Source organism: Bufo bufo, chromosome 1, assembly GCF_905171765.1.
Source record: "Bufo bufo chromosome 1, aBufBuf1.1, whole genome shotgun sequence".
Lineage (NCBI taxonomy): Eukaryota > Metazoa > Chordata > Amphibia > Anura > Bufonidae > Bufo > Bufo bufo.
Genome location: NC_053389.1, coordinates 258,697,939 through 258,715,444, shown reverse-complemented (window position 1 = coordinate 258,715,444; position 17,506 = coordinate 258,697,939). Strand labels below are relative to the sequence as shown.

The 17,506-nt window shown below is 47.3% G+C and overlaps 1 protein-coding gene across 1 annotated transcript in view; it reads right to left on the bottom strand.

Annotated features, from left to right (window-relative positions):
- Positions 1-17,506, bottom strand: part of SMC1B (structural maintenance of chromosomes 1B) — a 171,911-nt gene that overhangs the window by 61,652 nt on the left and 92,753 nt on the right. The window contains exons 10-14 of the mRNA XM_040439136.1: positions 11,447-11,632; positions 11,190-11,369; positions 4,279-4,425; positions 4,060-4,197; positions 2,480-2,596 (exon numbers count right to left, since the gene is read on the bottom strand). Of these exons, the coding sequence (XP_040295070.1) occupies positions 2,480-2,596; positions 4,060-4,197; positions 4,279-4,425; positions 11,190-11,369; positions 11,447-11,632 (768 nt within the window). The remainder of the gene's footprint in view (positions 1-2,479; positions 2,597-4,059; positions 4,198-4,278; positions 4,426-11,189; positions 11,370-11,446; positions 11,633-17,506) is intronic.

Here is a 17,506-nt window from a genome sequence, read left to right as displayed (position 1 = left end):
ACTCCCCTGGCACGGAGAAGTGCTACAAGGGGAGCCAATACCTTGGTAAAGACCGTCGGGGCAGACGCCAGGCTGAAGAGCAACGTCACAAATTGAAAATGCTGAGAACCTACCTTGAAGTGAAGGTACCCCTGAAGTGACAGACCTATTGGGACATGCAGATAAGCATCTCGGATGTCGATGGACGACAGAAACTCGCCCACCTCGAGGGAAGCAATCACCAACCTGAGGGACTCCATGCAAAAGTGGCGGACACAGACAAAATAATTGAGCGCCTTCAGATCCAAAATGAGGCAAAGAGAACCGTCCTTCTTGGGAATGGTGAAGAGGTTCGAGTAAAACCCCTGAAAACTTTCCGAGGTCTGGTGCGTGAAGTGAATATATGGCCTGAAAAAATCAGCTGCCTGGGTGGGGGAACTGGGCGGCAGCGACTGGAAGAACCGACATGTGGGAAGGGCAGAGCATTCTATCTTGTATCCAGAGGAAAATACCTCCAGAACCCAGGCGTCGTCTACGCTCGCGCTCCATTGCTCCTGAAAGGGGAGCAACCGACCCCCCACTCGAGGGGGCAACTCGAGAGGGGGAAACCCGTCATGCAGATAACTGCTTTGCAGACTGGGGTTTGGAAGGCATAGGGCGGGAGTGCCAGGAGGGCTTGGCCTTAAAGGAAGGACAAACCGTCTTTTTGTCCTGACGGAAAGAGGAATCCCGAAAGGAGCGAAAGCACTGAGATCGTGATGCAGACATAGGACGGCGACGGCGGGGACAGTTCTAGGGCAGGAGGGAACTTTTCCCACCCATAGCCTCAGAAATAAGCTCCTCCAAACGTTTCCCGAAAAGCCTACCACCCAGGAAAGGGAGAGATATGAGCGTCTTTTTGGAGGCGGCATCCGCTGCCGAGGCACGAAACCTAACAGTGCGGCGGATGGCCACAGAGTTGGCAGCCGCCCTGCTAGAGCGGCGTGCCGATTCCAGGGAAGCATCACAAAGATACAAGGATGCCTGGAGAAGATGAGAAGCAAGGAGATGGAGCTCCCCCTGAGTAGAATCCGGGAGTAAGGACCGAACAAGCTGTTTGGCCCATACCACACAGGCCTTAGCCACCCATGACACAGCAAAGGTGGGACGGATAAAGGAACCCGCTGTGACGAATGCAGATTTGGACAATGAGTCTATCTTCTTGTCCAAAGGATTAGACAAGGAGGCCGCGTCGGCCAAAAGAAGGATGGTGGTCTTAGCAAGTCGGGTCACTTGTGGATCTACCTGAGGAGGGACAGACCACATAGTAATGTACTCCTCGAAAAAGGGAAAGAGGACGTCCGAACTCTTGACGGGCTGAAGGATGCGGCCTAGGCGAAGAAAAAGCTGGGGCCTTGATTAATGGAGCGGAGCGCTGTCGACGGGACGGAACTGCGGGAGACCGAGGGCCCTCCGGAAGGAAAAAACAGATGAGGAGGGCTCCTGGGGAGAAGCGACGCTCAAGGAGGGAAAAAGCGGGGCAAACAGAGCACAAGAGGCCGGAGGACAGGGAAGATGCGGCCCAGTCCCAGGTAGAAGCCGGGGACTAAAGTAGAAGAGGGCCAGGGAAATGGAGCACCAGGGGCCCGAGAGGCATAGGTGGCCAGGGATGAGAGGCTAATCATGAGGGGGGAACAAGGCCCCCCCCCCCCTCCAGTGTGGAGAGTTGACTCCCCCCCCCCAGGAGAAACATGGGGGGAAAGGGGACAGGGGAACCTACAGGACAGGCCCCCTGAATAAGTGACTCCCACCCCCAGACCAAAAGAAGGGGAACTAACCCTAAACCCCATGGGACAGGGACGCAGGGGAGAATACTCACCGCCCGGCATCTTCAGGAGCTGCAGGGTCACCCCTTCGGCAAATTCGCACAGATGTGGGATTGCAAGCATGCCACTCCGGATGCAGTAATGGGGGACTGGGTGACCGGCGAGGTACTCAGAGTACGCGCCTGGAGGGGGTGCAACTAAAGTGGATATCCACGATGGAGCCCCATCCAGCAGCAGGCTTGAGACCTGCAGAAGAGAAGAAAAAAGAATAAAATATAATAAAAAGAAAAAACAAAAAACAGCAAGATCTGCAAAAAAAAAAACAGAGCAGGTCATGTCTGCCTCCTACGGACACTAGACTAAAACTAGTTAGTTAAGTGACTGTGCAGAGGGTATAGCCCATCTGGGTGGAGCCAACACTTTCCTTTTCTAGTGTCAGCTGGGCATATACCCATGGTGCTGTGTCCCCCAATGCCATTCACGAGAAAACTGAATTACAATATGACCATGTATTCTGTACTTTTACTCCTGCAATACTGGAAAAATACCTGTCAGCAGACAATATGAAGCCAATCTTGTCTAGATTGTATGCATTCCTCATACTACTTCTTCAATAGTACTTGCTTTCTCCTATTTCAAAAAGCTTCTAAATGATCTAATCTAGTAGATATAACAATGCAAAAACATTTGTTAACCTTATTCAATTGTTCTTGACGTTCTTCGATTTCCATTCTTCTCCTTTCAAGTTCCTCGTTTAACATTGTCATCTGAGAAGCGATGTTTGAGTACTCACTTTCTAGCCTAGATTTTTCCTGGATAAGAAAAAGAAAAGTAATTTCTTAGAAGAAATAAAACATTCTGGAGAATCTTGTGATAAATCATAAACTAAAAAATGCACAAATGCGGTATGTGTACATAAGACCATGAACAATAATTCACGCTATATCGGCTCTGCATGGTTGGTTGGAAAAACATTCCTCCTCTTCTACTGGAAGTGACAATAAATGTGTATAACAAAACTAATTATGTCCACCCTTGCAGCCATTTTTTTATTTGTATCAGAGCATCTAAAATAAAAAATTTATCAACTTACTTTATGTTTCGTTTTTACAGCTTCTCTGCAGACCTGCGTCTTCATGGCAACAGTCCCTTACTTTGTGCTAACATACATTTGCTAAGTGAGTCAGAAGTGCTCAGATAGATGGGAGTGTGACTACCGCATCCGACTACAAAGGGTTTCTTTGTCGTCTGTTACCATGGAAACACAGTCTGCTTAGGGCCTGTAGAAACAAAATAGCAAGAAATTTTAAATCAAAACCTACTGCAAAGAAGCTTCATTTTCTGTGCATTAAATACAATTTTTTTTTCGCAAAGGTGGATACAGCTCCATGGTGATACAGAATCACCTATGGTTTTGCTGCAAAATTGCAGTATTATCATGGCTTGCAGTCAGCTTCTCTGTGACAAAGTATTTGCAAGTGAACCTGATCCCGCCTCGATGTTCAGGAGGACTGTCATGATATATTTTGTGATATACAGCAGACCTGTCACTATCTCAAGTTGCCCTATCTGGAGATGACAGGTTCTCTTTTAAAAGGGCTGTCCAGGAAAATGGCTCTACATTTGTCCATGAACAGCGCCAGTCATGTCATGGGCTATCTGGCTTTTCAGCCCTCGTTCGCTATAATACAATGCACTGCCCATAGACAAGTGTAGAACTGTTTCTGGGGGGTAAAAAATCTGATCCTTATTTTAATCCTGGAAACCACATTGAGGGTTCTTTCACACTAGCATTTTTGTTTTCCGGTATTGAGTTCCGTCACAGGAGCTCAATACCGGAAGAAAAACTGATCAGTTTTATCCTAATGCATTCTGAATGGAGAGCAATCAATTCAGGATGCATCAGTTCACCCCTTTTTACGTTTTTGGACGGAGAAAATACTGCAGCATGCTGCAGTTTTCTCTCCGGCCAAAAATACTGATCACTTGCCGGATCCAGCATTAATTTACATTGAAGTGTATTAGTGCCGGCATTAAGTGTTCAGTTTTTCCGGAGAGACGGATCCGGTATTTCAATGCATTTGTCAGACGGATCCGCATCCGGATCCGTCGAACAAATGCCATCAGTTTGCGTCCGTATTGCCGGATCCGGCAGGCAGTTCCGGCGACGAAACTGCCTGACGGAATCCTCTGCTGGAAGTGTGAAAGTACCCTTAGTTCCCTTTATTTAGGCATCATTGTTACAGACAACTAAAATAATGTAGTGTTTTATTACTGCGAAGCAGTTGCCGAGATGTTTCTTTTTAATGACTTCTAACTCGCTCTGGGAATATTTGAGACGGGTCTGTGTTCCCTGTATCTGTGCATTAAGTTGTTTTAAATCGCTCTCCTTCCTCCTTATCTTCATTAGTTCCTAAATTAAAAGAAAAAAATAGCATCAAAAGCAATAAACATAGCAACAATAAGAATAAGAACAATAACGGAGTTCACTTACCTTCAGTTCACTCATCAGAGAATCTTTCTTTTCCTTTAATTCATTTATCTCTTTCTCATCCCAGCGTTTAGCTTTAAATCGTAAATCACATGAACCTCCAGATATCACACCAGATTTCATGAATAAAGTTCCATCTAGGGAAACCGTCTGCAAGATAAACCACCATTTAAAGGGCTTAGGCTACTTTCACACTAGCGTTTCGGGGCTCCGCTTGTGAGTTCCGTTTGAAGGCTCCCACAAGCGGCCCCGAACGGATCCGTACTGCCCCAATGGCACCGTTTGGCCTCCGTTCCGCTCAGCAGGCGGACACCCGAACGCAGCTTGCAGCCTTTTCATGTCCGCCTGGCCGTGCGGAGCCAAACGGATCCGTCCAGACTTACAATGCAAGTCAATAGGGACGGATCCGTTTGACGTTGACACAATATGGTGCAATTTCAAACGGATCTGTCCCCCATTGACTTTCAATGTAAAGTCAGGAGTCCCTATGGTCACAATACTTGGAATCCGCACTGGCCACCAATGAATATAGAGGGAGGGGGAGGCCGCACTGGTCATATTTAATACTGGGGAGGGAGGGGGGGCCGCACTGGCCACCAATAAGTTAAATACAGGAGGGGGGGGGGGGTCTGCCCCCTGGCAGCATCTGCCAGGCAGCAGGGGGCAGTCATGTACACAGTTCTCAGTATATTCTAACTTGAAGTGTCCCCATCACAATGGGAACGCTTCTGTGTTTAGAATATACTGTCGGATCTGAGTTTTCCGAAGTGAAAAATCAGATCTGAAATAAACAGTTATGCAGACGGATCCGTTCTGAACGGATGCAAGCGTTTGCATTATAGGAGCGGATCCGTCTGTGCAGACACCAGACGGATCCGCTCCTAAGGCAAGTGTGAAAGTAGCCTTATACTGCACGTTTCAACATTAAATTAACAATCTGGGGGACATTTATTAAGACCAACGATTGATGTGCTGGTCTTAACCCCTGTGCCCTACCACCAGCGATGTTTGACATGCTTTAATCTACGCCAGCTCCCTTGCTGGAGTAGATTAAGATCAGGTTCCACGCCAAAAACTGAGGAAAACGATGAATGAGACGGGCGTTCCGGCCCGCCCTCTTCCCCGTCCCCTTTTTTCGCCATTCAGGGAAAAGTTGCAGATTTAGATGTAAAACACCTTTGTGACAAAATATGTGAAATAGATAAGCCTAAAAGTGGCATAAAAAAAAGATAACAAATTACCCCCTTTATATCTATGAAATACATCATACAGTTCGGTCACAGTATTTTATTTGCAAAGCTTTTATGTGTGGTCACAGTATTTTATTTGCAAAGCTTTTATGTGTTTCATTGCCCCTTGTCTTGATTCAATCTGGGTGCAAGAGGTTTGGATGGGGTTACTTTTGGTATTTTTTTAGTATTTTTCTTTGATGTGGAAATAAAAGCAAAAAAATTCTAGTGGGAGAACCCCACTTATTAATACAACTGGGGTCCCATGACCCATGTTTGGCATAAGTGGTGTACATCTAATGTATTGAAAGATATATAAGAATTTGTTGGGCGGATTGGATAAAAAACGAGATTTTTGTGAACTCACCTGTAAAATCTCTTTCTCGATTAGTTCATTGGGGGACACAGGACCGTGGGTATAGCTTCTGCTGCCACTAGGAGGCGACACTAGGCTAAAAAGTGTTAGCTCCTCCTCGCCGGCTATACCCCCTCCAGCCATGAGAGAGCATAACAGTTTGTGCCCAAGCAGTAGGAGTAGGAGAAAAAAAAAACATACATAAAAGCAACCAGAACACAAGTAATGCCGGAAGGGCCGAACCAAACTGAGGACTTCACTGGCAAACAAACCGCCAGCACCTGCGGCCATAATGGAAAACAATGGGTGGGAGCTGTGTCCCCCCAATGAACTAAGCGAGAAAGAGATTTTACAGGTGAGTTCACAAAAATCTAGTTTTCTCGCTCATATCATTGGGGACACAGGACCGTGGGACGTTCCAAAGCAGTCAATGGGGCGGGAAGAACACCCCCCCATGGAAACTGCCTCGCGGAAGCTCAAGACACCGCTGCCTGCAAGACCTGTAATAAATCCTGGACGACACCGTTTTTCTGGCTTTAATCATAGTGCAGATGATCCTGTCCCGAGAAACCTCGTTGCTTCAGAATGGCGGTTTCAACAGACATGCCGTCAAACGTAGCGACTCTAAATGCTGGTGGAAGACAGGACCCTGAAAGCAGTGGCGTACCAAGGGGGGGGCGGGGGGGGGCGGCCCGCCCCGGGTGCCACTCACAAGGGGGGTGCCAGCCGCGACTGAGGATAAAAAAAAAAAAAAAAAAAAAAATGTGGCGAGTGGGCCGGCCCAGGCGTGGCGCTGTGATAGGGGCAGGGCTCCAGATGGTCTCTCCCTCCCCCTGTGCTGCTGCCGCCGCGGCCAATAAGAAGAGGGACAGGGCCGGGGGAGGGGCTGTGGCCACTGCGCCACCAATGAAGATAACTGAGCTGTTAATACAAATACAGGAGGCGGGTGCTGGAATCACATAGCCTGCACCCGACCTCTATGACAGGGAGCTGCGATCAGCTGCAGTTAACCGCTCAGGTGCCGCTCCCTGTCATAGAGGTCGGGTGCAGGCTATGTGATTCCAGCACCCGCCTCCTGTATTTGTATTAACAGCTCAGTTATCTTCAGAGTGCCCCCCCCCAGTATAATAAACATTGAGTGCGCCCCCCCCCCCCCCCCCAGTATAATAAACATTGATTGCGGCGCCCCCCCCCCCCCAGTATAATAAACATTGAGTGCGGCGCCCCCCCCCCCCAGTATAATAAACATTGAGTGCGCCCCCCCCCCCAGTATAATAAACATTGGTGGGCAGTGGCAATGAGGGTTAAAAAATAAAAAATTAACTCACCTCCTCCAATTGATCGCGTAGCTGCTGCCGGTCTCCTTGTAATTTCTTCAGGACCTGTGGTGACGTCACTGAGCTCCAGCCTCTATCACATGGTCCATTACCATGGTGATGGATCATGTGATGAGCTCAGTGACATCACCACAGGTCCTGCGTCCTGAAGAAAGTACATGAGACCGGCTGCTACGTGATCAATTGGAGGTGGTGAGTTAATTTTTATTTATTTTTTTAACCCTCATTGGCACTGCCCACCAATGTTTATTATGTTGGGGGGGGAGGCGCACTATGCCACCAATGTTTATTATACTGGGGTGTTGGGGGGGGGGGCACTGCACCACCAATGTTTATATGTTTATTATGCTAGGGAGGGGGGGCGCACTGCCCACCAATGTTTATTATGTTGGGGGGGCACACTGCGCCACCAATGTTTATTATGTTGGGGGGGGGCACACTGCGCCACCAATGTTTATTATGTTGGGGGGGCACACTGCGCCACCAATGTTTATTATACTGGGGTGTTGGGGGGGGGGGGGGCGCACTGCACCACCAATGTTTATATGTTTATTATGCTAGGGAGGGGGGGCGCACTGCCCACCAATGTTTATTATGTTGGGGGGGCACACTGCGCCACCAATGTTTATTATACTAGGGTGTTGGGGGGGCGCACTGCACCACCAATGTTTATATGTTTATTATACTAGGGAGGGGGGGCGCACTGCGTCACCAATGTTTATTATACTGGGGTTTAAGGGGGTGCAGGTTTTTATTTTATTAAGGAAGGGTTAAGGGGTCTATTAAGGGGTGGTTAATGGGTTTTATTAAGGGGGGTTAATGGGTTTATTTCGTTAAGGGTGTGTGCAGAGGTTTATTTTATTAAGGGGTTTTATTTTTAAAATTATTATTGTTGAAAACATTGAAAAAAGTTTGTGCATGTTTTCTTAACTTTCTTGGTGGGGGGGGGGGGGGGGGGGGGGGGGGGGGGGGATGGGGGGGGGGGTGCCAAACAAAGGGTTCGCCCCGGGTGCCAAATGCTCTAGGTACGCCCCTGCCTGAAAGAGAAGATCGGGCCTGAGCGGGAGGAGCCACAGTGTGTCTCCTAGGAGACGAACGATGTCTGAGTACCACGCACGACGAAGCCAATCCGGAGCTATGAGGATCGTTTGGATGCCCTCAATCTTGATTCTGTGTAAGACTCAGGGCGGGAGAGGGAGAGGCGGAAACAGGTACACCAGGGAGAACCCGTCCCATAGTGCCACCAGCGTTTCTACTGCGCGTGCCCTGGGATCTCTTGTTCGAAAGAAGAAGGCGGGGAGCTTGTGGTTGATTCTGGATGCCATCAGGTCCACCTCTGGTTGGCCCCACCGGAGACAGATCACTTGGAACACCTCCGGGTGCAGAGACCACTCCTCCGGGTCCACCGTCGTTCGACTGAGGAAATCCGCCGTCCAATTCTCCACTCCCGGAATGTAGACCGCCGAAAGAGCTGGCACATGAGTCTTTGCCCACCGCAGGATCTTGGCTGACTCAGCCATCACTACTTGACTGCGGGTTCCTCCATGATGATTGATATAAGCCACAGCCGTGGCGTTGTCTGACTGTACCCGGATCGGCCGGCCCTTCAGGAGAGGGGCCCAATGTAAAAGGGACAGATGAATGGCCCGGAGTTCCAGTATGTTGATGGGCAGTTTGGACTCCGACTGAGACCATACACCTTGGACTGTCCGGGGCGGAAGTCTCCGCCCCAACCTTGCAGACTGGCATCGGTGGTGATGACCGTCCATGAGATCAGGAGAAAATATTTCCCCGACTCCAAGGTTGGGGTCGAAGGCCACAACCTGAGTGCCGAACGCACCCCTGGGGGTAGGACGATGTGGCGGTCCAGGGAATCCGGTCACTTGTCCGACGACAACAAGATTGTCCGCTGAAGTGACCATTGCACCCAATACCTTCATGCTAAACCGAATTGAAGGGTACCTGCGCCGGAGGAGAAGGCAGATTGACCGATGAAGGGCCAGCCGCTTGTCCAGAGGGAGGATCACCAACGCCGCGGCCGTATCGAGGATCATGCCTAGAAAGGTAATCCATCTGGTAGGACGCAGAGAAGATTTTTGGAAGTTCACCAACCACCCAAACCGCGCCAGGGTATCCTGAGTGATACGCAAGCTGTCCTAGCTCTGACCGAAGGTCGCCGCTTTGACCAGAATGTCGTCCAGATAAGGAATCAGGGTAATGCCCCTGGTACGAAGAAGTGCCAGGAGAGTAGTGAGTACTTTTGTAAAGACTCGCGGAGCCGTCGCCAGGCCAAAGGGAAGGGCTACGAACTGGTAGTGATGGGGCCTCACTGCAAGGCGGAGGAAGCACTGATGTGCCGAGGAATATAGGGACGTGCAAGTACGCGTCCCGAATATCTATAGAAGAGAGAAATTTGCCTCGGTCCAGTGAAGCAATGATGGAGCGAAGGGATTCCATTCTGAAGTGTTGAACCGGTTCAGAACCGGGCGAACTTACCCGTCTTTCTTGCGGACGACAAAAAGGTTTAAATAAAACCCAGAAAAAATTGCTCCGTCCGAGGAAATTACCCCCCGTACGAGGAGGGATTGAATTGCCTGGAAAAAGGTGACAGCCCGACCTGGATCCCTGGGTGGTTGAGAGGGAAAGAAACGTTGCGGAGGAAGGGACGCAAACTCGATCTTGTAACCCAAGGTTACGATATCGAGTGCCCACACTTCGGAGATGTGGGCCCGGCACACTTCCTGAAAAAGGAGTAAGCGACCCCCCCACCCGACACCACTAGTACGCGTCCCGAATATCTATAGAAGAGAGAAATTTGCCTCGGTCCAGTGAAGCAATGATGGAGCGAAGGGATTCTATTCTGAAGTGTTGAACCCAGTTGAACCGGTTCAGAACCGGGCGAACTTACCCGTCTTTCTTGCGGACTACAAAAAGGTTTAAATAAAACCCAGAAAAAATTGCTCCGTCCGAGGAAATTACCCCCCCGTACGAGGAGGGATTGAATTGCCTGGAAAAAGGTGACAGCCCAACCTGGATCCCTGGGTGGTTGAGAGGGAAAGAAACGTTGCGGAGGAAGGGACGCAAACTCGATCTTGTAACCCAAGGTTACGATATCGAGTGCCCACACTTCGGAGATGTGGGCCCGGCACACTTCCTGAAAAAGGAGTAAGCGACCCCCCCACCCGAGAGGGTGGGGGCGCATCTTCATGTGGAGGACTGCTTGCCGGACGAGGGACAGGCAGGCTGTGTCCACGGGCGCCAGGCTGGTTGAGGCCTGAAGAATGGCTTCTTCCACTGGTCCTGAGTGGACCAGGTAACCCTTTGGCTGGCGGGAAGCAGGGGAGCTGGGCTGCCCTGGTCCACTTTTGCTTCTTGGGGGAGGTCCAGCGGTGAGGGAATCCGACACCGATCTAGCTCCCGGGGTAGACAGAGGGGTTTAGGCGCCTCTGTTTCCCCTACCTAAAAAGGGAAAAAGATAAAACAAAAAAGAAAAAATAACAAAAGGAAGCTGCCCTGCAAGCAGGGAGGTCTGCCTCCTACGACACTAAGCTAAAAACTGATATGCTCTCTCCTGGCTGGAGGGGGTATAGCCGGCAGAGGAGGAGCTAACACTTTTTAGCCTAGTAGTGTCGCCTCCCAGTGGCAGCAGCAGCTATGCCCACGGTCCTGTGTCCCCCAATGATACGAGCGAGAAAACAGCAATTCCTCCATTGGTTTTTTGGGGTTTCACTTTTATGTTGTTCAGTGTACAATATATATTGCACTTTGACTGTGCTCTATTAGTCAGTATACAGCTATACCAAATTCCATATCTATTTTGTTTTGCTATTTTTGCACAATAAAAACAGGGAAAATCATTTATTTTTGTGTTGCCATACTGTAAGTGCCGTAATTCTCCATTGGTGACAAAGCTGAATGAGGGTTGAGGGATTTTTGCATTTACATGAAAAACAGACACCTCAGTGAGGTATAAAGCATACGCTGAAAGCTTACTTTAAGTCTTAGGGATCCATCGAATGCAATGTGTTTTGCCTCCTTTACTGTCTCACACACCAAGCCATTGCCACACACAAACTGAATGACTTTTTTTAGTGAAGCACTGGAACACTGCACCACATCGATCATCATTTTTGCACCTTTTATTTCTCGTAGTTTTTCATTGATCGGCTTTATCTGTAAATAGAGACAGAACCTCTGCTGGAACACTGCTGTAATCCTATTAATGGTGTTTTATGCATAGGAACACTTACTTCCAGGTAGTCCAAGGAAAGGAAGGTCTCTGGCTCTGCCCTTTCCTCCTTAAGAAACCGGATGCAGTCCCTCGCCACCTTCTCACCAGACACGACAATGGCATTCATATATTTGCCAAACACTTTGGTAACAGCCAGTTGATATTTTTTATGGATTGGATGACAAAGCTCGAACAATCTGCCATACTAAAAATATGGAAAGTTGCAATTTATGTTTTTGCAAAATAAAAGGATAGTTCAGTATAGAACTTCTAGCTAAACATGCTGTAAAAATGCTATAGACATCAAACAAAATCAACAAAGGTGAGAAGAAAAGAAGGTCATTAATGTATTAATGTGTCTACACTGAACTGTCATAACGTTAATATTTTGCAGCTCGCCAACTTGTGCTGCCAAACAGCATTAACGAATCAGAGCACAGGGACTCAGAAGGTGTCCTGTTGTATCTATCACCAAGACATTAGCAGCAGATTCTTTAAAGTGGTTGTGCACCTTTGGGGGCAGTTGGAAATCCTCCCTCTTGGGCAGACCTTGGAAATGGAAGCGTTTTGACACCGCTGCAGCCAATTGCTGCTCCCCTTGAGTCACGCAAGGTGACTGTTGGAACAGCATCAAAATCAAAGTTTGACAACCTAGGAGCACGAGGGACAGGGCCGTCTTTAACAAGGGGCAAAAGGGGCAGCTGCACCGGGCCCAGTTGCTCCTGGGGGGCCCAAGGCAGCTGCCTCTTGAGCCCTGCTAGCCACTGCCCCGGGTGTCAGGCTGTCAGCTACACAGGGGGTGCTGTCATGCCATGCCTGTCGGCACTCCAGGCAGCTTACTGTGAAGAGCTGTGATTCTATAGGACCTTAGATGACATCATCACCATGTGATCAGTAACCTAGCAATATTACTGGTCACATGGCTATGAGGTCATCAAGGTCCTACCAGGAGTGTTGCAGGAGAAGTTTGCCTTAACTGTGGAGCTTTTTTTGTGAAGATTACATCAGAAAAAGGTGACAGGGGCTGTTATGCTAATATACTGTAAACTACTGTATGTGGGGTGCTGTATACTGTGGGGGCCTGTATACTGTGGGGGGGGCTGTAGAGTGTGGGTGCTGTATATTGTGGAGTGCTATACTGCTGTACTGTATAGTGTGGGGGGTTGTATACTGTAGGTGCTGTATATTGTGGAGTTCTATACTGCTGTACTGTATAGTGTGGGGGGCTGTATACTGTAGGTGCTGTATATTGTGGAGTGCTATACTGCTGTACTGTATAGTGTAGGGGGCTGTATACTGTGGGTGCTGTATATTGTGGAGTGCTTTACTGCTGTACTGTATACTGTGGGTGCTGTATATTGTGGAGTGCTATACTGCTGTACTGTATAGTGTGGGGGGCTGTATACTGTGGGTGCTGTATATTGTGGAGTGCTATACTGCTGTACTGTATACTGTGGGGGGCTGTATATTGTGGAGTGCTATACTGCTGTACTGTATAGTGTGGGGGGCTGTATAGTGTGGGGTGCTGTATCGTGTATAGTTTGGGGTGCTATACTGCTCTACTGTATACTGTGAGGTGTTGTATACTGTGGGGTGCTGTATACTGTGGGCTGCTATACTGCTCTACTATATACTGTTGGGTACTGTATAGTGTGGGGTGCTATACTGCATACTGTGTGGTGCTGTATACTATAGGGTGCTATACTGCATACTGTGGGTTGCTGTATACTATAGGGTGCTATACTGCATACTGTGGGGTGCTGGGGTGCACTATAACACTAGGGTGAGCCGAGCCCTGGTCTCCTTCCTGCAGAGCAGTGCCCACTTCCAGCCTGAGCCCAGCTGCCCAGAGCACTGATCCTGAGCCGCTGGAGTCTTCAGAACTGGAAGTATTTACAGTCATTCACTGTACTCTACCAGATGTGTGGATTTTTTGTGTGTGTGTTGTGGTGGAGGGCGTGATTGCCTGCTAAGGTGTGGGAAGGAGGGATCCAGGGGGCCCAAGTAAATTTTTGCCCAGGGTCCAATCATGTGCACAAACCCTTTAAGTTGCAAGGTGGTGCCTCAACGGATCTGACTTGTTTTTAAAGCTCTTCCTAAGAATGCTTGATCAGATTAAAATCTGGAGTATTTATGTTCCTAAAACCATTCCTGAACAATTTTTGAGGCAACTGCCACTATACTACTTGACATGTACGGGAGCACTTGATAGGCAACAATGTTTACGTGTCAAAGTAACATTGGTTTGCATTCTTCACATAGTCCTTCACATATCCTGGTGCCATCTCTTCCCTAGGTAAGCGATGCACACCTACCTGGTTGTCCACATGATGTACAATAAAACACTATTGAGCTGACAAGGTCACCCTCCACTGCTCCCCAGTCCAGCTATGATGCACACATGCCCATTGTAGGCACTTTTGGTGGTAGACAGGGGTCGAAAGAAGTAATCTGACAGGTCTGCGCCTACACAGCTCCACATGCAGCCAGTTGTGATGCACAGTGTGTTATGACACCTTTCTATCATAGCAAGCAGTACCATTTTCAGCAAATTGTGCTATAGTTGTCCCACAGTTACATTCCCATGTACATTAATGAGCTTTGGGGGCTTGCGACCCTGTTGTCAGTTCATCGGCGGCCCTTCCTTGGACCCCTTTTGTTAAGTTGGTGTCAAGCCATCACAATTTGTCCCGGCTCATATTCTTATGCTTTCCCATTTTTTCTGCGTTCAGCACATCAACTTTAAAAACTGACTGATCACTTCCTGCTTAATACATAACACCATTTAATAGGAGACAATGCCAAGATAATCAGTTTTATTCACTTCATCTGTCAGTGGTCTTAATATTAGGGCTTAATAAATTAAAAAGTTCTTTAACCCTTTCTGAACCTCCAACATACATGTACGGCAGAAGACGTCTGCTCGCAAGTGCAGCAGGTGCCATAGCCGCCGTTTTACACAGCAGAGTCCTGGGGAAGGAGCCCAGTACTAGTAATAGGCCTAACCATGTACATGGTATTCCAATGCAGGCCTGTAGGTGGCAGAACTGAACTGGAATATACTGAATTCAGTATTCTATAATGCACAGATATGCATGACAAAATACAAGATGCAATCCAATGATTGTGTGTTCTAGTCATGTAAAAAAATGTAATAAAAAAAAAATATATATATAACAAAAATATTTAAAGATTCAAATTCCCCCTCTTTCCCTAGAACAAACAAATTAATACATAAGCAATTAAAAACTAAGGATATGCCACCAATGTCAGATAGATGCAGGTCCCGCCTCTGAGACTTGAAACTATCTCTAGAACAGGGCCCCCAATGCGAATGAGGGCGCAACATGCAAGTGTGGGCACCCTCCAGTCACTTTTATGGGAGTGCCGAACTCCCATAAACGTAAATAGAGAGTTGGCAGGGCTTGCGCTCTTCATTTACTTGTATTGGAGTTCTGGAAATAGCTGAGCGTGTATGCTCAGCTGTTTTTGGAAGTCCCACAGAAGTAAATGAAACGTACACAGCGCATACAGTTTTGGGGGCCCCCCTTCTAGAGATAGGTGCAGGTCCCAGAGGTGGGACTCTCACCTTTCTGACATTGGTGACATATCCTAGTGATATGCCACCAATATGTGAGATGGGCCAACACCTTTAACTAAATGAGGGCAAAACACAAAATGAGACAATCACATGAATAAACTATTGAGAAGTCAAAAAACACAGACACATCATTTGGGTATTTAGGACAGGCTATCAATGTGTGAGCCCCAAGGTGGCCAAGTTGCTTTCTGGAACACTGCAACTTCGTCACCGTTCTACTCAGTACCACCTGAATGAGGCTGAGTTCAATATGATCAGCAGTACCATGTACAGTCGTGGCCAAAAGTTTTGAGAATGACACAAATATTAGTTTTCACAAAGTTTGCTGCTAAACTGCTTTTAGATCTTTGTTTCAGTTGTTTCTGTGATGTAGTGAAATATAATTACACGCACTTCATAAGTTTCAAAGGCTTTTATCGACAATTACATGACATTTGGCAAATGGCAAAGAGTCAGTATTTGCAGTGTTGGCCCTTTTTTTTCAGGACCTCTGCAATTCGACTGGGCATGCTCTCAATCAACTTCTGGGCCAATTCCTGACTGATAGCAACCCATTCTTTCATAATCACTTCTTGCAGTTTGTCAGAATTAGTGGGTTTTTGTTTGTCCACCCGCCTCTTGAGGATTGACCACAAGTTCTCAATGGGATTAAGATCTGGGAAGTTTCCAGGCCATGGACCCAAAATGTCAACGTTTTGGTCCCCGAGCCACTTAGTTATCACTTTTGCCTTATGGCACGGTGCTCCATCGTGCTGAAAAATGCATTGTTCTTCACCAAACTGTTGTTGGATTGTTGGAAGAAGTTGCTGTTGGAGGGTGTTTTGGTACCATTCTTTATTCATGGCTGTGTTTTTGGGCAAAATTGTGAGTGAGCCCACTCCCTTGGATGAGAAGCAACCCCACACATGAATGGTCTCAGGGTGCTTTACTGTTAGCATGACACAGGACTGATGGTAGCGCTCACCTTTTCTTCTCCGGACAAGCCTTTCTCCAGATGCCCAAAATAATCGGAAAGAGGCTTCATCAGAGAATATGACTTTGCCCCAGTCCTCAGCAGTCTATTCACCATACTTTCTGCAGAAGATCAATCTGATGTTTTTTTTGGAGAGAAGTGGCTTCTTTGCTGCCCTTCTTGACACTAGGCCATCTTCCAAAAGTCTTCGCCTCACTGTGCGTGCAGATGCGATCACACCTGCCTGCTGCCATTCCTGAGCAAGCTCTGCACTGGTGGCACTCCGATCCCGCAGCTGAATCCTCTTTAGGAGACGATCCTGGCCCTTGCTGGACTTTCTTGGACGCCCTGAAGCCTTCTTAACAAGAATTGAACCTCTCTCCTTGAAGTTCTTGATGATCCTATAAATTGTTGATTGAGGTGCAATCTTAGTAGCCACAATATCCTTGCCTGTGAAGCCATTTTTATGCAACGCAATGATGGCTGCACGGGTTTCTTTGCAGGTCACCATGGTTAACAATGGAAGAACAATGATTTCAAGCATCACCCTCCTTTTAACAAGTCAAGTCTGCCATTTTAACCCAATCAGCCTGACATAATGATCTCCAGCCTTGTGCTCGTCAACATTCTCACCTGAGTTAACAAGACGATTACTGAAATGATCTCAGCAGGTCCTTTAATGACAGCAATGAAATGCAGTGGAAAGTTTTTTTTGGGATTAAGTAAATTTTCATGGCAAAGAAGGACTATGCAATTCATCTGATCACTCTTCATAACATTCTGGAGTATATGCAAATTGCTATTATAAAAACTTAAGCAGCAACTTTTCCAATATTTATGTAATTCTCAAAACTTTTGGCCACGACTGTACACATGTACAAAAAAAAACACGGTGCCTGTTAATCAAGGAGTTCCAAAAAGTTTGACCACCACTAATCACACACTGATGTAAATTTCTGAAAAAACAAACAAAAAAAAAAACTTTAGCTGGTTCACTGCACAACATTTTGCACTGATAAACAGGATCATTTGGTGTTTTTGTAACTTGTGAACGGTAGACATAGATCATATTATCAATCATACAGATGCAGCCGAGGTAAACTTCACAGCGCGTTAAGAATGGCTAGAAAAAGATAACTAACTTTTTAATGGCTTTTGTCACGAGATAACCAAGATAACACTGTGCCATGTGTTATCAGAGTCAATTTTAGCTCAGCCTCATCTGTAGCTACGATTAGTCTTAAAGAGACAGTACAGGATTATGGAAACACTGTTTTACACCTGTCCACATTTTGTGAGTGGTATTGCAACTCAACCTTAGGGCTCATGCACATGACCGTGTTTTTTGCCCTCATCTGATCAGCATTTTTTGCGGGTCGGACCTATTCACTTCAATAGGGCCGCAAAAGATGCGAACAGCACACCATGTTCTGTCTGTATCCATATGTCCATTCTAAGGCACCCACAAAAAAATAGAACATGTCCTGTTCTTGTCTGTATATTGGGAAAAATATGACAATTCTACA